The 21,778-nt window shown below is 46.3% G+C and overlaps 3 protein-coding genes across 12 annotated transcripts in view; all 3 read left to right on the top strand.

Annotated features, from left to right (window-relative positions):
• The window catches only part of LOC115564686 (smoothelin-like protein 1), a 51,116-nt gene extending 38,208 nt beyond the window's left edge, over window positions 1-12,908 (top strand). For 2 of the 6 annotated variants that reach the window (XM_089263862.1, XM_089263864.1), the window contains 7 exons: window positions 867-1,019; window positions 1,106-1,181; window positions 9,637-9,729; window positions 9,804-9,909; window positions 10,813-10,960; window positions 11,819-11,970; window positions 12,066-12,908. In XM_089263862.1, the coding sequence (XP_089119988.1) occupies window positions 867-1,019; window positions 1,106-1,181; window positions 9,637-9,729; window positions 9,804-9,909; window positions 10,813-10,960; window positions 11,819-11,970; window positions 12,066-12,189 (852 nt within the window). In that variant the 3' untranslated portion in view covers window positions 12,190-12,908. Of the gene's footprint in view, window positions 1-866; window positions 1,020-1,105; window positions 1,182-1,428; window positions 1,489-2,777; window positions 3,060-9,636; window positions 9,730-9,803; window positions 9,910-10,812; window positions 10,961-11,818; window positions 11,971-12,065 lie in introns of those variants that run through there. The other 4 variants (XM_089263861.1, XR_016197343.1, XR_016197344.1 and 1 more) reach the window with 4 other exon arrangements.
• Window positions 12,909-13,798: 890 nt separating this feature from the next.
• Window positions 13,799-15,884, top strand: LOC115564688 (uncharacterized). Of its 2 annotated transcripts, XM_089263868.1 has the most exons (3): window positions 13,801-14,522; window positions 15,083-15,298; window positions 15,389-15,884. In XM_089263868.1, the coding sequence occupies exons 1-3, from the start codon at window positions 14,070-14,072 to the stop codon at window positions 15,623-15,625; spliced, it is 906 nt and encodes a 301-aa protein (XP_089119994.1). In that variant the 5' UTR covers window positions 13,801-14,069; the 3' UTR covers window positions 15,626-15,884. The 2 variants fall into 2 exon arrangements, with proteins under 2 accessions (XP_089119993.1, XP_089119994.1); XM_089263867.1 differs by having other exon boundaries at window positions 13,799-14,522; window positions 15,083-15,884.
• A 164-nt stretch (window positions 15,885-16,048) lies between these two features.
• On the top strand, window positions 16,049-21,321 carry Pat1 (Protein interacting with APP tail-1). 4 transcript variants are annotated; one of them, XM_030389287.2, is made up of 8 exons: window positions 16,049-16,269; window positions 16,750-17,149; window positions 18,922-19,487; window positions 19,559-19,783; window positions 19,867-19,968; window positions 20,067-20,743; window positions 20,804-20,961; window positions 21,025-21,321. In XM_030389287.2, exons 2-8 carry the CDS (start codon window positions 16,991-16,993, stop codon window positions 21,133-21,135), a joined length of 1,998 nt encoding a protein of 665 aa, XP_030245147.1. In that variant the 5' UTR covers window positions 16,049-16,269; window positions 16,750-16,990; the 3' UTR covers window positions 21,136-21,321. The 4 variants fall into 4 exon arrangements, with proteins under 4 accessions (XP_030245147.1, XP_089119992.1, XP_030245148.1 ...); XM_089263865.1 differs by having other exon boundaries at window positions 16,050-16,210; XM_089263866.1 differs by lacking the exon at window positions 16,750-17,149.
• Window positions 21,322-21,778: the final 457 nt, after the last annotated feature.

Raw genomic sequence — 21,778 nt, 5'->3', positions numbered from 1 at the left:
TAAATATTCAAGTAAAGATCAAGTATAGGGCATTACGTAGGTGTATTTAGTGCCGGAAGAGCGTCATTGACCTGTACACATTGCCATTAAGCAAAGCCACGCCCACTTATAGCTCTGCCTCTAGGCATATTCAATTATTTGACACTACAAGCTGGGCGGAACAGTTTGAAAAGCACTTTGCTGTACGTATTTAGCTTTTCCTTAAGTAAATCAACTCAAACTGCTCTAATAGTAAATGCAATTGATCATTATCGAAGACTAGTCGTAGCTCATGGAGCATCCTCAGTGTGCATAATCCTCACCATTTAAGGTTCTACGCTCACCTTAGTTACCTGGCCAATTGATTGAGTTCTCTCTCTCGCTCACTCTCCTGCTCATCTCGCCCGTTCATCGATTTCAGTTTCTTTGTTTTGCATGCGGCCATGCGGCGTATGCGCAATATGCGCATTACGCATACGCCCGGTATGCTGACGTTGGCTAGCAGCAATTAGACGGAAGCAAATCAATAGCCATGGCTAAGGACGATCTCTCTCTTCTTGTCTCCCTCGGCACCATCTTTGTCTCTAGCTGTCTGTCTGCCTCTTATCATACGGTTCGATCAGGGTCGATCTGGTGTTTTTTTTTTCCTCTCTTCTTTTTGCTGCTAAATAAATTTGGCTGGCGTTGCCGGCGCATGTGCTCATCGCCTTTATTTAGCCAAATAAACAGCTGGCGTTTCGCTTTTCTTGCCGTCGTCTGTGGGCGTCAGCGAACCAAATTTTCCGGTTGATAAACAAAAAAAAAAAGAAGAACGAAAAATGAAAAACGAAAAAAAAAAAAACAGCGAAAAGTTAAAGCAGCAAATCAATTGCCTTTGCTCATTTCAGGTGAAAACAACGCAGCAACAGCGCACCACCACCACCACCACCAACAACAACAACAACAACACACGAAAGACAACAACAACGTCCTCAGCACCAGTTACACGCACAACTTGTGACATCGAGGAAATTTGGGACGAGCAATTACTTAGGCAATTGGTAAGTCACACACAGCACCGCCCCCCCCCCTCTGCTCCCCTACCTCCACCAAGCTCTTACACTGTCATGCCGTTTCCTGCTTGCAGCTGGAGCAGGCGTCCACGTACGAGGAGCGTCGCAAGATCCGTGCACGTTTACGCGAACTTATGGCGGAACGCGAAGGTAAGTGCAGCAGCAGACGCTCGCTCTCTCTCCCTCTCTCTCTCTAGCTCTCTCACTCTAACCACAGCAAATGCCAAGCACTAACACACAAAAGTTTTTGGCAAAAAGAAAAACGATCAACAAATATATTCAATTATTTATTAAGTGGTTTCTCTCACTCTCTCTCTCTCTCACTCTCTCTCTTTGACTCCTCAACTCCCTCGTCTATCTAGCTTTCTGACTGCGATTCTGTATTTGTATCTTGTAGATATGCAAAACAGCGCATACTCGTAGCTAGCCTAGAGTAATTCCATTGAGAACAGTTCAGGTATTGCCAATGAATTCGTTTCGTCATCTCTCATCATGCCTCACTCATCTCTTCATCCAGTCTTATGTCTACTCATCATCATCAATACAGTTCTTGAAATGTTCTCGTTCTCGTTCTCGTTTCCCGTGTTATACTCTCTCTCTCTCTCTCTCTCAACACTTGTTCGTTGTTTCAATTTGTTCAGCTGTTTCACACTCGTTAAGCTCGTTTAATCGCTCAATGTTTTCTCGCCAATCCCAAGTGAACTCTCTGAGCGCTTACTCGCTACTCCTTAGCGACTATTCGTAGCTTCTACTCGCTGATTGCCTACGCCACACATTTACTCGCTATGGATAGTAAACATTTCGCAACGTTCTCTCGTCGCAAAAACTACTCGATATATCCAAGCTTACTCGTTGCTCTGCATCGCTCACTCGTCGCAACGATTCTCATTGTATTTGAGCTTTTATTCGCTTGCTCTCGTTACTCTTCAACGTTTACTCGTTGCATTTGAACTCGTTCAATGTCAACTCGATATATCCCAGATTATGCTTCAACGTATACTCGTTGCATTGTGCTCTCGTTGCATTTAAACTCGTTCAATGTCAAATCGATATATCCAAGATTATTCTTTAATACTTACTCGTTGCATTGTGCACTCGTTGCATTGTGCACTCGTTGCATTTGAAAGCGTTTCACGTTCAGGCGCACTCGTTACATTTTCCAGCCGAGCTCCCTCGCAGAACATTTACTCGTTACATTTCCAGCTTTCTACGTTCTGTCTCCGTCTCTGTCCGCTGAGCTCGTTCACTCGCCGAAAGCTTACTCGTCATCAATCGACTCGCTCAAAAAGCTCACTCGTCACAACGTTCACTCGTTGCTCACTCTTGCTGTCACGTGTCACTCGTCCAAGCGCATTTTGCTCGTTGTTTCTCGTTGTTTTTGTTCTCTTGTTGTTTGTTCTTGAACTTTTGTTGCCTTGTCTTCGCCCAGGTGCCCAGTTAAAGCCCTGAAATATGCTCCCAAAATTCCAATTTCTCTCTCTCTCTCTCTCTCTCGCTCACCTTCACAGATGAACGTGATCGAGTTCTGTTATCCAGTTTCGAACGCCTTGCTTATTGTGTCCCAGCCCAATCGTTGCCGTTACTCGTTGTGTTTTGATTCTTTAATGAATATACATAATCAATCTCTCTCTCTCTCTCTCTCTCTCTCTATTTATCTCTGCCTCTATCTCTTTCACACTCATGCACACACTGTTGATTTTCATACAAATATATTCGTATAAAACGCGCGCGCGCGAACCTTCGTAGAGGTAAAAAGTGTTAAGGCAGGCGGCGAGAATTCCGCGGCCAAAGAAGCTGAGGAAGAGAGCAGCGCCAGCGAATATGAGGAGATAATTGAGGAGGTAACTGACGACAGCAGCGACGAGGAGGAGAAGCCGGAGCAAGACAAGCTAGAGAAGGAGAAGGAAAAGGAAAAAGATAAGGAGAAAGAGAAGCAGAAGGAGCAGGAAAAGGAAAAGTCCACCAAGGAGCTTGAACAAAAGTTGGCCAAAGTTGAGCTCAGCAAGGAGCAAGTGGATGGGGCACAGGGTGAGTCCCTGCCAGAGCCACAGCAACAGAAACAGCCACAATCACAGCCACAATCACAGTCACAGTCTCAGTCACAGTCACAGTCACAGTCACAGTCAGCAGCTGGAGCAGCTATAGAAACATCGACAGGAAATAGTCATAGCGTTAGCGTTAGTAGGAAAACGATAAATAATACGAGTAGCCTTAGTAGCAGTAGCCAAAAGTTAGCACAGACCAAAGACACGACACAAGCGAACGATACGAAAGAGGAGCTGCAGCAGGCGGGCAGCATGAAACGGCTGAGTGTGCCGCCCAAGGAGGACTCGGGCACGGAGAGCGGCGAGGATTTGCGCCTGCTGGCGGCGGGACTGCGCGACACGCTGCAGCAGCGCAGCAGCAGCAGCGACGACGCGAACCGCGGCCTGCTCGACGAGGTCACCGATGCCCTCACCCGGCTCGAGTGCAGCCTGAAGCTGGGCCAGGAGCTGGCCGTCGACGGCAGCCAACGGCAGGCGCTGCTCGCGCTCATCGCCCGCCTGCAGAGCGGACTCAGTGCGCCCGAGAAGCTGCCCAAGAGCGATGCCAGCAGCGCGAACAGTGCCACGGACAACGGGGAGGGGCAGGCGGGGCTGGCGGGGCAGGCGGACGCGGAACAGCAGCAGGCGGCGGGCAGGCAGCGCTTCGCGAAGCGACGCCAGCGCAACAATCGGCACACGGTGGGCGTCAGCCGCGAGGAGCTGGCCGACGCCCGGCGCTACATGGAGGACATGCTGCTGCTGGAGCAGCAGCGGCCGCTGCCCGCCAGCAGCCAGCTGCCGCTGGAGCGCAACGCCAGCTCGAGCGCGATTGTCGGGGCGCCGAGCACGCAGCTCTACAGGCCCAATCAGTTTGTGCCCAAGCAGCAGCAGCAGCAGCAGCAGCAGCAGCAGTTGCTGAGGCCGGGCAATGCCAATGGCAATCGTCGTCCGCTCTCGGGCGACTATGCCGTTAGCTTTGCCAGCTATGCAGCCGCCGAGGCAGCCCAGCCGCGCTTCACCAGCAACAACAGCAGCAGCAGCAATGGCAACGGCAGCAGCAGCAACAAGAAACAGCTGATGAAGCGCGCCAATACCATCGATATACCCAAGCTGAAGATGAACTATGACGGGGACAGCGACTCGGAGCTGGAGCAGCAACAGCTGCAGCAGCAGCAGCAGCTGCCGGGCCTGAAGCGCGCCGTCCAGGTTAGCGTGAAGCGGCGCGTGCAGCACGTGGTGCCGCCGTTCGAGCCCAAGACCGAGAACGATCACAAGTTTCTGGCCTTCATCAACAAGCAGAGCCACCAGGGCGGCCTCGGCTGGGCGGGCGCGCGTTCCGTCTCCAACTGGACGCACAAGTTCGGCAACATCAAGCACACATTCGAGACGGGCGCGGCGGCAACGGCCACCAAAGGCAAGCCGCCGCAGCCGCCCAATCACCATCATCATCACCACCACCACCAACAGCAGCAACTGCAGCAGCAGCAGCAGCAGCAGCTGCAACTACAGCAGCAGCAACTGCAGCAACAACAGCTGCAGCAGCAGCAACAGCAGCAGCAACAGTTGCTGCTGGAGCGCCAGCGTCGGCAAGAGCTGGAACGGCAGCTGCGCCTGGAGCAGGAGGCGCGCTTTGAGCGTGAGCAGCGCGCGCGCATGGAGCGTGAATACTACGAGCAGCAGCAGCAGCGGCAACAGCTGGAGCGACAGCAGCAACTGGAGCGCCAGCGACTGCAGCAGGAGCAGCTGGAGCGGCAGCGGCGGCAGGAAATGGAGCTGCGCATGCAGCAGCAAAGAGAGCGTGAACGCGACCGAGAACGTGAGCAGCAGCAAGCAGCAGCAGCAGCAGCAGCAGCGGCAGCAGCTCAAGCAGCAACAATTGCTGCTGCAGCTGCTGCTGATACGCCCCTGAATCAGTTTATACACGCGCCCCAATCCGTCTTTAGGCCCATCGATCAGGGCCAGCCGCCAGCTGGGAATATCTACAAGCCCATAGCGCAGAAGCCGAACAGCTGGCAGCCGGCGGCAACAGTTGCTGCCAGCAAGAGCGCGCAGCAGCACTTGCAGCCGCGTCCCAGCTACAGCAACACGCCCTCGCCCGCCTCCACCTCGCCCATCGGGCTGCCCTGGCTGGCCAAGCCGCGCGTGGACAACAGCGACTTCAAGCGCAAGGCGCACCACTTCGAGGAGCGTTCGCTGCGCGATCAGCTCGAACAGCAGCAGCAGCAACAGCAGCAGCTGCAGCAACCACCGAGCGCCGTCTTTGTGCAGCGTCACAATTCGCTGCGTTCGAAGGCGCCGCCAGCAGCGCTGAGTGAATTCAAGAAGCGACCCTCGCTGCCCAACGCCATGCAGCCGGAGCTGGATCTGTATGCGAGTAGAAATCATGTTGCTGCTGCGGCACCAGCACCGCCTCCGCCCACAAACATCTCGTTTACGTATGCGGACTATGCGCCCGTGCGACGCACCGCCACCAATCTGGCCAATTATCGCAGCCAGCCGTGCCTGAGCAGCGCCATGGAGCCGCTGACGAATCCGCTGGCTGCACCGCTCGTGCTGACCAATGCGAATCCCACCTACTTGCCCACGCGCTTCGACTATGCCAGCCCCGTGGACAGCCCCACCAGCTGCCTGACGGCGCCCGCCATGACGGACAACACCGACGACGACCTCGACTTGGACTCGGATCACAATATGCACGAGTATCGTGCCGAGATCAAGGTGATGCGCAAGCCACGCAGCCAAACGGCCGTCACGGTGGCCGGACGACGCACCGCCCACGTCAGCGACGACGAGGTCTACGGCCGGAACTCGCGTGCGGCCAAATCTCTGCTCTACACAATGAAGCAGCTGGGCAGTGGACCGAATCCGAATCCGAATCCGAATGCGATTCCGGCTCAGAGTGTGAGTCAGCTGAAGCCAAGCGGCACGCGTGCACCGCTGCCGGTGCAGCCACTGAGTGCGCCCAGTTCGCCTAGCAAGCCCTCCGGCTGCCTCTCGCCGGACGGACGCCTCTACCAGGCACCGCTGGTCGAGCCACTGTTTCCACAGCTCAGCAGCTACGAGGCGAATCGCCAGCCGCAGTACGTCAAGGCAGCAGGAGCAGCAGCACCACCACCACCACCACTGGCGGCGCAGTCCAACTACATGGGCGAGACGCAATCGAGCTATGTGGTCACCTATCCGCTGGAGGACTCCGCCGATGAGCAGGAGTCGAGCGTGAGCTTAAGACGTTCCAGGCGCACCTCCGAGCATTCGACGGCCAGCAGCAACATATCGCTCACCTCGCCGCACACCAGCTGGACGGCGAATCCGATGCATGCACCACCAACACCACCGCCGCCCGTCGATCGCAGCACCAAGCCACAGTTGGCGCCGAAGCCACAGCAGCAGCAGCAGCAGCAACAGCAGCAGCAACAGCTGAAGCAGCAACAGCAGCAGCAACAGCAGCAGCAGCAGCAACAGCAGCAGCAGCAGCAACAGCTGAAGCAGCAACAGCAGCAGCAGCAACAACAGCAACAGCAACAGCAGCAACAACAGCAGCAGCAGCAACAGCTGAAGCAGCAACTGCAGCAGCAGCAGCCACAGGCTCGTCCACGTTTGAGTGTGCGCAGTCATACGATAAGCGAGTCCACCTATCAGAGCAGCACCACACACCAGCAACAGTTGCTGCGCGAACAGCAACAACTGCAGCAGCAACAGCAGCAGCAACAGTTGCTCGAGCTGCGACGCAAGAGCATGGGCAATGTGCTCGAGTACAAGTCGTCGGCGCCCGCGGATACGCCGGACATTGTGAAGTCGTCGCTGCCGAAGGAGAATGCGCCGCTGCTGAAGAAATTTGGGCCACCACAGCGGCACCACTATGTGCCCAACGCGTATCAGAGTCCGCAGCTGAACAAGCGCATGAGCAGCAGCACCAGCCACATCAGCCAGATCAGCAGCAGCAGCGGCAGCGGCACCACCGGCTACATGACAACCACGAAGCCAGTGATTGTGGAAACACCAGCGACACCGCAGCCGACAGCAGGAGTTGGAGCTGCCGCCGAGCCCGCGCCCGAGGATCAAATACCCCGGAATATTGTGTTCAACAATGTGAGCGCGTTCAGTTCGCTCAGCCGGCGCTCGCAGGAGGAGGAGTTCCAGCAGCAGCAGCAGTTCAATGGCGGTGGCTCGCGCATGAATCGGCTGAGCAAATGTGATTCGTGGCATCAGATATGCCAGCAACAGCAGCAGCAGCAACAGTTGCCGCCGTTGCCACAGCAACAGTTGCCGACATCGCCCGGCGAGCTGCGACGCACCAAATCCGGGCACTCGCTGTCCGTGCCAAAGCTGTACGAGGCGGGCATCAACAAGGAGCAGCTGGGCGAAAAGCAACGTACCGTTGCGGCCTATTTCTCCGGGCAGAAGTCGCCGCAGCTGGAGGAGCTGCGCACCACAGCAACCACATCGAGCAGCGTGCAACGTAAATCCGCCATCAATCGAACGAAAACAAGCGAAAAATTGTCAGCGGCTCGCAAATCGCTCAGCTCGTTAAATTCCAGCTCGAACGGTAATGTGTCCACCGCTGGAATGGGTCTGTCTCTCAGTCTGATGCGTGGTGGTGGTGCGGCGGTCTCAGCTGGTGCTGGTGGGCTCAGTCGTAGTGCCACAATGCCGCACATAGCGCATCTCAATTTGCTGGATGAGAGCAATGTGGAGGATGCGTTCGAGCAGCTGATTCTGGGCGCTTAATGCCAACGTTTGTCCAATGATCGATACGCTTATCGATAAGTCGATAACTTCCTTAGTTGACACACGCACAAACACACACACACACACAGAGACACAGACACAGACACACAGACAGCAGCCATTCCAGTTTGAGCCACCCAGCGAGACGCAACTGGACACAACAAACGATACACACACACACACACACACACACACACACATACAGAGACGCACATCGTAGGTCGGACTGTAACTGTACTGATTAACATTTATCGATAACTGTTCAATTTGAGCGTAGGCTTAGTCAAGCAAAACGTACCAGTCCAGCCCATTTCTAGTCATGTTTCAATTCCATTTCGTTTCCACATTTGCGACGAGTCTGTGGAGTTAGCTGGAGGGACCACAGCAGGGGTTTTTTTCTTTTGCTTTTCATCACACACACACGCACACGCACACACACACACGCACACGCACACCTACACACATAGTCAAAGCCCTTAGCCTAGATGCCCATCAAGTGAAAAACAAAATGTATCGATAACATATCGATATGAAATATACTTACGTGAAGCCGCACTACAATGCCGAAGACAGACTTCAAGCGTTACGATTTGTGAGTGAAAAATATGCAAACATCAACTGTACAGCGTTGCCAGCTTGTTGTTGTTGCTGTTGTTCCTTTTACCAGCGCGTTCCATGTACTACCATATATTGCTACATATCGCCCAGCCTAACTGCATATACATGAATATATCTATGTATATATATATATATATACATACATATATCATTTTTGCCTGCCCCCTTAGCCCAGCCCCCAAAGCATACACAACTGTACAAAAGTTATCTAGCGCTTTAAACGTTTTATTTCCGTTTCATTCCGTTACGTTTCGTTCCGTTGGCTGGTTGGTTACAAACAATATACATACACATACATACACACACACACACACACACATACACACACAAGAATCCCATGTTGTTCCTCCACTATCTCTCTCTCTCTCTCTCTCTCTCTCTCACTTAGTTCTCTTTCTGTATATATATTTTTATTCCCGTCCACCCACCTTCTATAGCGTTCTTATTTATCGTTTCATCCATCATAAATATATCTAAATATTTTGTTTAATGATTAGCTGCCCAGTTAGCTGTGCTGGCTCTAGATATATTTTTGTTCCATTCCATTTGTTTACTCGCATGTTGGTTCGTTTATTTGTATTTTGTATATAAAGAGTATATTTGCATGTTGTAGCTCCTAAGTTTATTGAGTTCTGCGATCGCTGCAACCACACAGCACCACCAGCAGCAGCAGTAGCCGCAGCACCACCAGCGACTCCACCATCAGACACCAACCACCAAATCGCCAACGGCCACGAATCATTTTCCGTTTTGTTTCTATTCGTTGTGTATAATTGTTGTTGTTTTTGATGGAACGCGCGGCATGGAACAGCCGATCGTGCGCGTGTTTCTTTGCTGCAAGAATTCTAATGCCAATTTTTGTTTTATTTTACTCTTCACATCGTCTGGCCGCTGACTAAAAAATTAAAAAAAAATATGTATTTGAAATTTTTGCTAATTTTCTACGTGTTTCGTTTCGTGTGTCGCATATATATTGTTGCCTGCTCTTAGACTAGTCAAGATACAAAAAATTGAAAATATTTTTAAATATGTAAAAAAAATCGTACATAAATAATATTATTAAACTAACACAATTTTTTCTCTTCAAACATTTTTTCAATAACTCTTTTTTTAAACTCACTTAATTGCTGTTGATTTGTATTTATTGTGTGTGCATGCCCATTGACTTATTGCTGTAATTATCTGTTCTTCTATTTCGCAACTTGCCTCTCAAACAAACACCTTTCGCCATGCAGCACAACACAAGCAACAAAGCTCAACGACCAGCGAACGCACCGAGACAAAATCAAAAGATGGCGGCGCAATTGTCACCACAACAACAACAAAAGGTAATTCCATAGCCGATATATCGATAGCATACCAAACATATACTAAAATTGCCCAAAAAAAACCCAACTTTCAGTTACCACACGCACTGTGAGCGGCAGCGCTGCCAACAACAAGAACATCTCGCCGCTGGCCAAATTCAAGCAGCTCGATAAAGCTGCCCAGCAGCAGCAGGCTCAAAAGTAAGTTAAAAATTTCAATTATTGAATATTTTACAAAATAATAACACATTTTATATTTATATAAACATGAACCAATTGTAAAAGATATGCAAACGTCAAAATGTTAAAGCAAATTTATGGAGTCGTTTGGCCACATTGCGTTCGAACTCGAATGTTAATCTAACATTTTGCTTGCATATCTTTTGCACACACACATACATACATACTTAGATGGTGAAGGATCACAATAGAGACACACACAGAGTCAAACACGCACACGCACACACACTCGTATTCACTCACTCACTAATTTCGCCTTATATATTTATGCCCATTTTCTGGTGATGGTTAACGGCATTTAAATGTCACTTGTGTCTAGGTTTACTTTTGTAGGTGAATTGTAAATTGTTGCTACAGCATGTACATGCATATGTATTTATGTATGTATGTGTATGTATGTTGTTCTGTCTTGCTATAGCCTATTGGGCTTGCGCTCGCAGCACCTTACTTCGATTGTCTCTGTCTCTTTTGCTCCCTTTCTCTATCTCTCTCCCACCTTTTCTCTCTCTTACTCTTCGTCTGTTCAGCCACCTTATACACCTGTTGTAGCTCCAAATACACACACACACACTCACATTTATTTATATATGTATACACACAGTAAAGTACCGTTGTGTAGTAATAACATTAATATTAATAATTTGTGTTTCCTGCTAACCGCAAAGTCCTATCCAACACATGCACACACACACACACACACACGCACATTGACACATACACTCACGAGCTAAACACTTCGAACACCCCCTCAAAACAAAAAACCAAAGTACAAAGAAAAAGTTAAGATACAAACAATTATAAACAAATTGTGTGAGTTTCGCTAAAACGTCTGCCCCCTTCTCCAACCTTGACTCATTTGTTCAGATCATCTCCAACAACAAGCACACCCACGACCCCAGGCGGTTCAGCACAACCGTATTTCAAATTTACCGATCCGGCATTAAATGCGCGCGCCGCCACTGTCAAGGATCAACTTCTGCAGTGGTGTCAGCACAAAACGCAGGAATATGAGGTATCCAAAACCTAAAAAAAAAAAAACAACCACAAAAACAAATTAAATTTAATAAAAAAAAAAAATACCAATAAGATAAAACCAGCCAAACGCAAACGCAAAGCCACAGCCATTAAAATAGCTCGTTATTTTTGTTACCTTTTCTTATTATTTTTTTTTTTTTTGCATCTTGATTTACTTGATATTTTTGTTGTTTTTGTATTTGTTATTTACCGCCGTTCGTTTTCATTTAGATATATATTGCAAATAATGTTAACACAAAAACGCTAATCGCTAAATCAAATAACCTAAAAAAATACCAAATACAAATAATATGAAAAAAAACTAGATACAAGAAAAGCGCAAATACAAAAACTTAACAATGCTTGAACGCTGGCTGAGCTGCTGAGCGCCACTCATCTATGATACACACGCATACACACATACACACAAAACACATATACACACACACACACGAGTACATACAGCAGCGGTAAACTTCGCCGTCGCCGCCGGCTTGGCGAATATGAAGTGAAAGAGGACGCAGCGTTCAAAAAGCAGAGGCGCAACTCTTAACTCCTTGACATTAAAGTAACTGTAAACGTTACTACCGTTACTACCTGCTTATATTATAATTATTATTCTTATTCTTATTATTATTTAACTTAATTGTTGCTGTTGTTGTTGTCGTTGTCGTTGCTGCTTTTTGGGGCTGGAGCTTACAACAACTATTTGCTTAATTGCTGCTGCTGCTGCTGCTGATAATAATAATAATAATAAAACATAAATATTAAAGTTTAAAGCTGCTCTGCCTGCTCTAGCTAAAAATGAAGTTAAATATCTCGCATACTGATCGTAATTGACATTTATTATTCACAGAACGTCCAAATAAGCAACTTTAGCTCGAGCTGGTCCGACGGCTTGGCCTTTTGTGCGCTGATACATCATTTCTTGCCAGATGCATTTGACTACAGTCAACTAACCAAACAAACTCGCAAACACAACTTTGAGCTGGCCTTTAGCGTGGCTGAGTAAGTATCCACAGATGCCCTGCAGCAGCTTCGAGCTTCTGTTAATTGTTATCGATATATGTATGTATATCTATCTCTGGGCATCTCTGTTACAGCGAAAAAGCTGGCATTGCTCCTCTGCTAGATGTGGAAGATATGGTTCAGATGAGTCGACCCGACTGGAAATGTGTCTTTGTTTATGTGCAGAGCATCTATCGTCGTTTTCGCAATTGCCAGTAAAACCAACAAGCAACAACAATAGCAGCAGCCGCAGCAGCAGCAGCAACAGCAACAACAGCAGCTAAAGGGCAAACCAACTATTCATTAAATTTAAGCCACAATTTAACCCAAAAGCAAAAGCAAATGCAAATTTGATTATTGTAAACAACATTTAATTGACATTTCGCACCCTATATACATATAATAACAGGAATACCCCTATATATACATATATACTAACACAAATGGCAGGCTCGTCGCATTGAACAGCAGCAAAAGGACATTTGTACGTTTTTTGTGTTTTTTTTTCTTTTTATTTGATCTTTTTTTTTTCCATTGAATTTTTGATTACTATTATTATTATTATAATTATTATTATTATTTGTTATTGAAAACAAAACTTATGCAATAATTGTTGAATTTTTTGTCATAATATTAATTATATAAAGAAAGAGGAGAAAGAAGAAAAATATTATGGATACTAACACCCGCTGAACAATACGAGAAAATTTGCAAAAATTTTGAAAACATTTTTTTTTATATATATATATATATATACATATATACTACGACCCAAACCTTGGGTGATCGTGGACACTTTACGAACTATTTACTAACTCGCAACAGCGGCAAGCGATATCAGCGTAAACATATAATTTAAACATAAACTGTATCTACAGCTAATATTAACATTGAACAACAACAACAAAAAGAACAAGAATAAACAACAAAAAAAGAAATTTTCGAATGTGTGTTTTATTTTGTGAGGATGATCGAAGAAAGAACGAAACGGTGTCAAGGGAGAGAATGAGAAAATGAAAGTGGGAAGGATGGGCAGTGAAGATAAGTAACAGCGGCTACAAACGGAAATAAGCAGATGCATAGTCTGACAGCCGCTTGGCTCCTTGGCATACCAGGTAATCCAAGCAGTCCCAACATGAGTAATTCCTGAGGTTATGATCCAAGCATACAGTCTTTTGAGGTTATGATGGCTCAAGTGAGGTTAAGCGAAACAATTTTAACTGTTAATTGTGCTTAAACGAAGAGAATAATGACTTATTCGAAAATTAAAGTAATCTTTGTGTGATTAAATAATATGCTTACTTGGAGATGTTGAAGGAAAAAAGCTCCGTAACTTGTGAGCTTTGTGGTAAGCCATTGATGATTGATTGACTCGATGAGTAAGTATATATTCATAAATAGTGCGATTATGGTGAGAAGCATAGCTGATTAGTGAGGTTATGTTGAATAATAAAAATTATTATTGAAGTTATGGTGATTAATATAAGTACTGTGTGAGGTTATGGCAAATAATAAGCGTAATTATTAATGATTGCGTAAAATGCATGCGGAATTATTGAGCTTTTGGCAAATTATTGAGGTTATGATTATGCATATGTCAAATTATTTGATAAAAAATAAGAGAAAACGTATGGAATATATGTTGAAGAAACCACATAGTTTGTATTTTGTGCCTAATAAAATAGAACTTCAGATTTGATAGCAATATCATTAGATATATGATTAAATTTACAATCAAAATTTGAGATAGGCTCGAATAGAAATCTATGACAATCTGAGTTAATGCCATTCACAACAGGTAATGGATGTAGACAGAGTTGGCCTGCAGTTGGCTGTCAGATTGAATTTATGGGCGAAGGCTGTCGAATTGAGGCTCAGACATGCTGTGAAGGTCGAGCGTTAAGTTTTGTGTAAAATGTCCAAACAAAATTACGTGTGAAATTCGTGCATCAAAATTTAGTTCGTTACTCGCACATAAAGTCTTTACATAAACCCACACCAAACCCACACAACAAACGCGATTGCCTAACCCCAGCCAGGGTAACTGCAGAGGGCAGCGGTGTCTGTTGCGCATTGATTGACGGGGGGCCAGAGACGAAATGTCACAGCAGCACGAGGAGCAGCAGCAGCAGGAGCAGCCCGAGCAGCCTCAGCAGCAGCCACCGCTATCGGAGGCAACTGCTTTACGGCTATTGAATAGCGTTGTGGCTAACGCCGCCACGCCCCAAGCGTTGAGCATGCCCTCGATTGAGACGGGGCCATCGGGAGCCGTTGAGAGTGACGGCGCTGCCAGCTGCTCAGCGGGGGGCGGTGGTGGTGGTGGTGGTGTTGAAGGAGTTGACGGTGGCGGTGGCGGTAGCGGTAGCGGTAGCGACGGTGGTGCCGGGACCACGCAGCTGGGGCTCGTGCTGCCGGCGGGATCGGGGCCGGGTACGGCGAACCAGGAGAGCGTCCATTCGGCAAATGAATTTGGCAATTCGTGTCGGATCTGTCGCTGGCATCGAAGCGACATGGAGATTATCAATTGTCCATGCAAATGCAAAGGCAGCGTGGTAAGTTGACTGTCTGAAATAGATAGAGAGAGTGAGAGAGAGAGGGGGAGATGAAAAGCGATAAGAGGAAAGCTGAGAGAAGGGAGGGAAATTGAGTCAGAATATGGTACGAGGGCAGCGAAGCTAGCGAGGTTAGACGGAAAAGTACGAAGATTCCCATCTGAATTAGAAGAGGAAATTTAAGACAGCAGGGAAGCTCAAGTAAAGAGAAGAGAAAGGGGAAGTAGAAATGCTAAAGATGACAGAGAGCTACGAACGAGAGAAATGAGAGAGAGAGAGAGCAATGACGGGTAAGGCAAGGACAGTAAGCTCACGAAGGAGGAGCACAGAGTAGGTGTGAGATAATATTAGCGAATGGAGTGTAGGGAATGGAGAGAGGGATATAAATGTGGTTACTAATTGTATAAGATGTATAAGAATAATGGAAAATTAGAAAAAGAGGGGGAAAGTAAGGAGAAATGAGAGGTAAAGACATGTAGGAATATAGAATTTTAGTTGCTTGAAATTACATTACATTGTTACATTGTTTAACCTACTACCTCACCGTCCTTTGTAACCAGGGCTACATACATTTGAAGTGCTTGAAACGCTGGATCATGCATCGTCGCGATAATCGATGCGAGATCTGTCATGCGCCATACAATATAACTGCGGAGCGGGCGAGCCTAAAGCAAATGATACGCGCATTCTGCTGCGGTCGCTGCTGTGGCATGATTGTAAAGCACGTGCTGTTCAGTGCCTCGCTAATGCCGCTCGCCCATGTCATACTGCAGCAGGTGAGCGAGTGCAGACAATGGCATCTAATTGGACGCCAATTGGTTGTGGGAACGATCGAGGCTTACCTGCGATTCTTTACTTGTGTACAGGTGCTACATTGCATGGATAATTTGAATCAGGGCAGCACCGAGCAGCTAACGGTACAGGAGGTGTTTGTCGCATCCTGTGCACTGCTCACATCCAGCGCCCTATTCTTTCATTTCTTTGAATTCGTGACGACTCGCTTTCTGCTCATTCGCAACATATTGCGCCATTGGTGGATGTTTGGCAGCACCAACGACTTTGGGATCGTTGAGGTTGAAGACGATTCATTTGACCTGTTCTGAGATAACCAAACCGCAAGCGGACAATGCGGCAATCAGGCAATCGCAGGCAGGCCGGAGAGAGTCAAACGCCTAATATTTGGAATGCACAAATTAAACAAAATACATACATACATAGATGGAGAGATTGCCTATCGAAAACGATTAGGCTGTTTCAATTAATTCTACTCCTTCAGTATATCCGAATTATTTAGCAGCAATATCCAAATTATGAAGTTTATCAATAAAACATGAGACTGGCATTACAGCTTAAATTCCAAAACTATACAAAAAAAAAAAAAACAAATTGCATTTCTATCGAAAGTTGTATTCGAAATTCGATTTAAATCCCACCGTTATCATGCTGTTAACGCAAAACTGCGCATGTTAACGCATGAAATCGAGCCTGTTATTGTTTGGCCGCGTGATGTTAGCAAAATGTATCGATAAGTTGGCAGTTTTGGTAAGTTGGCGATTGGTGATGTCGCTGCTCTCATCCTCCAGCCAAATATTAAAATTTTTTTGTATATTTTGGCATAAAATCGAAGCATAAAATAAGAAGTTCAATTGAGTAGCTGCGAACGGTTCATGCAGTATATCAAACGAGCAGTAAGACGTGCGAATATTTGGCACATGCAGAAGACGCAGTTAAATGCACATAATATTGTGTAAGTGCACAAATATTGAAAAACAAGAAATCAAATCAAATTCAGCAAGTTTTTTGGGCTTGCTGGCGCTGTGCGTGTACGTACGTGCGTGTTCGATTGTGTGCATGTGCGTGTGTCTGTATATGAGTAAGAGTGTGAGTGTGTAACAAAGAGCAACTCGTCTCAGCAGCACCAGCAGCAGCAGCAGTAGTGAAATTGCCCGCTGGGCAACAACACAAATAAAAAAAAAGGAAAAGGAAAAACGAAGAACGTCTCATAGAAAGTGAAGTTAGCGCAAGTGACAGTTGCTGTTATTTTGTTTTTGTTTTGTAACTTTGACTGTTGTTGTTTTTGTTCTGTTAATGTTAACATTGCAAGCCATTCACAGTTACATACACATATTTTCGCTCTCGACGGGCCATGTGGGCCAAAAACATAATATGTTTAATTAAATTTCTTGTTAATGAAAATTTTATATATTTTTGCGCGCGTTTCGTATAGGTCCAACACCTCGCTACAACCCGCGTTTTTTTTGTTTTTGTTTTTGTTTGTGTTATTGTAAGCTTTTGTACTACTATAAATTAAAGTGAACCACATAAACAAACGGAGTAGCAATATCAAGTTACAAGTAGAAAAAAAAAACGTAAAAACAAACACATACACACACATACACACCCACAAGCACACACTCCGAAGACATCATATTAACAAAGACAAACAAGAGGAAACAGAATCAAGCAAAATGGCCTCCGGCCAGAGCAACAACAACAGTCCCGACCCCCTGTACGATCTGTCATTGATGGCCGTTGTCAACCGCCTGGACTGTAAAGTGCCGACGCTGGAGCGCATCAGCAAGCTGCCAGAGCTACCGGACAATCTGCTGATCGATGTTTACGAGCTGGTAAGTTCTTTCGCATGTTATCGTTGGCGAGTTCTGAAAAAAAAGAAATGAAAAAATGCAGCAAGGCAAAGGAAAACGTAGTGGCAGAGCCAGAGGCTGTAAGCAAGCGAATGAGAAAATCAGCTGTGACACACACAGGCACACACACTGATTCATATCTATTTGCCCTTGTGCGCGTGCGAGCAATGACTATTGCGGCGCTGTTACGGCATTTTTGCGCTTCTATTGTAAAGCTAATTCGCAGCAGGACCGTACGAATTGTATGACAATATCTCACTCTGTTTTGTTTACAGTTAGCTGACATGCATTTGCTGTACGTAAACACAAGCGCGCGCGCACACACGCACGCACACATTTGTGTGTATTTCTGCATAATGGCAGTAGGACAACAAATGACGCATTTTGTTTTTGTTTTGGTTTACAGTTGGCGGAAGCTGATTTGTTTGAATTAAACAAACGCATACGCAGCACGCGTACACATGCAGGAAAAGCTCGTGCGAAACGTAAAGCTCTCCACTGTTTATGTTTACCTATAGAAGCTTCTGGTCTAATAGTGCGCACAGCTGGCTGTGTGCGTGTATGTGCGTGTGCTTGTATTTAAATGTCAAAAACCACATGGCAGCAGATATCATTGACGTAGGTGTGCGATATGATATCTTTAATAACTTCTATTTATACGCTATATCTCAATCTAAACAACATTATGCCCAGCGTTAGGGCATGCAAACTTCGCCATTGCCCACATGCCTCTCAAGAAACTCACGCACACAGACGTCAATTCTTAAATGAGAAATTGCCTTTCATAAGAGAGCTCTGCAATTACAATATAAATTATGAGTAGCGACATCAACAACAACAACAACCTCAATAATCAACTGATGCTGCTGCTGTTGTTGTTGTTGTTATTATTGTTGACTAAAAATAGCGCATTCGCTTTGTCGGTGTGGCCTTTCGTCGAACGTTCATCCTTCCAAGCCAAGGCGGCAGCCATTGAACTCGGCTCAAAGATCTTACTCCAATCATTGGATCTGAGGCCAGTGTTGCGTAATGCCTTAGTTGTTCATATTATTGGTTAACCATCAAGACACGTGTGCTTAATTGAAGACGGCCTATTCTATATACATACATATTATATATATGTATGTGTATGTGCGTGTGTGTGTGTGTGTGTGTAGGTGCTAATTATACTCTGCCTTCTAGACAGCATTCGCTCACTGTTTTACCACACTGGCGGATGCTCCACTAATTGATTGTTTTGATCAACAGCGAGCTCCACAAAATCAATATGTTGACACGAATTCCATTCCACGCTTTGGCCAAATTTCTAGGTATTCTCTATCGAACTTTACGTTTACTACTCCATTGCTGTGCCTCTTTAATCGTTGTTGACAAAGTTCTGTTTGTTGGTTTTTTCCATGATCATGATAGAGCCAGTGTTCAGCAGCTGTTGAATGGGAAGCTTTTTTTTTTTTGTTTTGCAGATAACAGCAAATAAAAAAGTTTATGAAATATGAAACTGTTTATTCCGCTATTATATAGAGCTGTTTATAATGGTTCTCAATTTACGAAGAAAGTGTTGGGCTTGAGGTAGGACCTATAAAAGGCCTACATTCAAGACTTTGCGAGATTAATTTGGGGCAAGAGCTTTAAGTAAGCTATGGATAGATTCTTGGGCTATAACTTATGCGAACAGAGCTTTGAGCTTATCAAGAAGCTCTTCTTAATCATAGTAGGAATTTGATCTAATTCAACTCAACTTATTTGTCTTGTAGATGTCCCAGCAAGCTGACCTTAAGGACACACTATTGGAAGAGCTGTCTCATCTAGATATATTCCGTCGTCTGGTCCGCTACACATCGGCCCGCGGCAAGCTGCTGCGCATTGTGGCAGCTCTGATGGCCAGCAACAAGGCGCTGCCGCGACGCCTCAGCGATGCCTATGTGGGTCGCTTTGCGCCGCCCGATATGGGAACAGACGAGAGTGAATTGGCTGAAGCTAAACCAGCCGAAACGGGCACTGCTGCTCCAGCTACAGATGCAGCTGTAGGTGGAGCCGAAACCACTGCCACAATGGACGTAGTTGCTGTTGCAGCCAGTTGCCTGAATTGCATGACGCCTAAAGAGGATCAAGCAGTGGCCGAAGCCGGAGCCTTGACCATGGACGAATTGCCCGATGAGGATGTCGGGGCCATCGATTTGGGCCTGCGCTTGGGCAGCTTCCTCTCCGAGGCGGGCTGGATGCAGGAGAGCATTGCGGTGCTCTCCTGTCTCAACGAAAGACTGAAGAGAATGCAGACGTTTCAGGATGGCATAATCACGCGTCTCGATTGCCTGCAGCGGTAAGCGATGTCAACGCATGGGCAATACCAAAAACTTCGATTCATTCGATATATCCCGTCAACTCTTGCAGCCTGCTCTACGCAGAGTCTTCACATTGCAACTTCAAGCTCGCCCAGAAGACATACGCCGAGCTGATGGAGCTAAACGGCCTGCTGACTGACTCGGTGCCGGCGCCGCTAGTTGCGATGGCCTACACCCAAATCTCGTCCATGTACTTTGCGCGCAACGAGTACAACAACAGTCACATGTGGAGCGTGCAGGCCATGCGCCACTTGGAGGCCTCAGCGCCCACACGGTAAGTATATGCATGTCTGTGGAGAGTTGAACATGTGCCAGACTTACTTGAGCTAATTTCATTCAATCGCATTCGCTTCGCAGTGTGGCGATCGATGTGCTGCGACAGGCGGCCAAGGCGTGCGTGGTGAAGCGCGACTTTGCGCGGGCCAATTTGCTCATCTGTCAGGCGGTGCGGCGGGCTCGGTAAGTGAAACCGAATGAAATATGTCATGTCAATCGGCAGTATCTCTGTCTCGCTCGCTTTCACATCTCTCATGCGCTCTCTTTCGCCCTCGCAACAGTGAACACTTTGGCCCCAATCATCAGAAATACGGCGATGCACTGCTGGATTACGGTTTCTTTTTGCTGAATGTGGATTCGGTATTCCAATCGGTTAACATTTACAAGGAGGCGCTCGCCGTGCGCCGCGGCATCTTTGGCAACATGAACTTCCATGTGGCCATTGCCCATGAGGATCTGTCGTATGCCTACTATGTCCATGAGTATAGTACCGGTGACTTTAGCTGTGCCCAGGAGCACGTCGATGAGGCGGTTAAGATCATGAAGAATCTGGTGCCCAGCAATCACTTAATGCTGGCCTCAGCCAAGCGCGTGAAGGCGCTGCTGCTGGAGGAGATTGCATTGGACAAAATTGCCGACGGCATGGATGAGGAGGGTCTGCTGCTGCAATCGGAGGAGTTGCACAATTTCGCATTGCAATTGTCGCTGGAGGTGTTCGGCGAGGTGAATGTGCAGACGGCCAAGCACTATGGAAATCTGGGGCGGCTCTATCAAACAATGAATCGCTTCGAGGAGGCGGAGCGTATGCATCAAAAGGCGATCAGAATTAAGACGGATCTGCTCGGTCCGTATGACTACGAGGTGGGCCTATCCATTGGCCATCTTGCATCGCTCTACAATTATCAAATGAAGAAATTCCGTCAGGCTGAGGACTTATATTTGCGCAGCATCGACATAAGTGAGCATAACTGTTGTTGTTTCTCCTCGTCTCTTGCTCTAATGTTCGTTCCGTCAACAGGTTTGCGTTTGTTCGGACGCACCTATTCCGGGCTGGAGTATGACTATTTGGGCCTGTGCCATGTCTATGAGACCTTACACGAGTTTGAGAAGTATTTGCGATATGCTCACATTCTAGAAAACTGGCAGCAGCTGCGCGGTCAGAACATCACACAGAACGTAAGTGAAATTAATAATGATCACAATCAATCGGTCAACAATACTAATTGGCATTTTCCCCAGCAGTCCAGCTATCCGGCCATCGAGGTGGACTACACCATTGATCAGGTCAAGTCAAAGTTCTTCAGCATGAATATCAAGCGTGTGCCCACTCCGCCAGAGCCCAAGAATTGAGATTCAACTGGAAGATTAAGAAAACATAATGAGATGGATCAAAATATATATATGAGATTTGGGTCTTGGCTAGGTATTTGTGAAGCACGCGAAGAAGAGAAGAAGAAGAAATTTTAGTTTTCATTTAATTGGTATAAATTGAAGAAGAAAAGAAGTTGAAAAAGAAATTGAGAAAGAATCTAATTTTGCTTTTGTTAACTTTCTTTTGTGTTGCGACACCGAACTCAGGCAATGAAGCAATGGCCTTGAAATGAGATTCCTTTTAATTTTGATACACCCACACACACACACACAAACACACACACACACCTCGTCAAATTGGATGCTAAAACGAAAACGAAAATATTCATCCAATAATCGTTCATAATTTTAATTTTAAATACGAATAAATAATGTGATTGCTTAACAAATGCATATGTTTATATGTATACGTATAGACACATACATATATGTATATGTATGTGTGTATATTTGTATATATACTGATATGTATTGATTACTGATAATCAATGAATATATATATATGTTGTTCATTAAGTTTTTTTTTTAGAACTAGTTGCAAACGCAAAAGGTCTGTAGCACAATTTATGAATAAAATAGAGTGCTACGCATACATACTATATATATGTATATGTAAAGATAA

The sequence above is a fragment of the Drosophila navojoa genome, chromosome X, assembly GCF_054131105.1.
Source record: "Drosophila navojoa isolate 15081-1374.11 chromosome X, UAZ_NAV_1.0, whole genome shotgun sequence".
Classification (NCBI taxonomy): Eukaryota; Metazoa; Arthropoda; class Insecta; order Diptera; family Drosophilidae; genus Drosophila; species Drosophila navojoa.
This window is presented reverse-complemented; position numbering and strand designations above follow the sequence as displayed.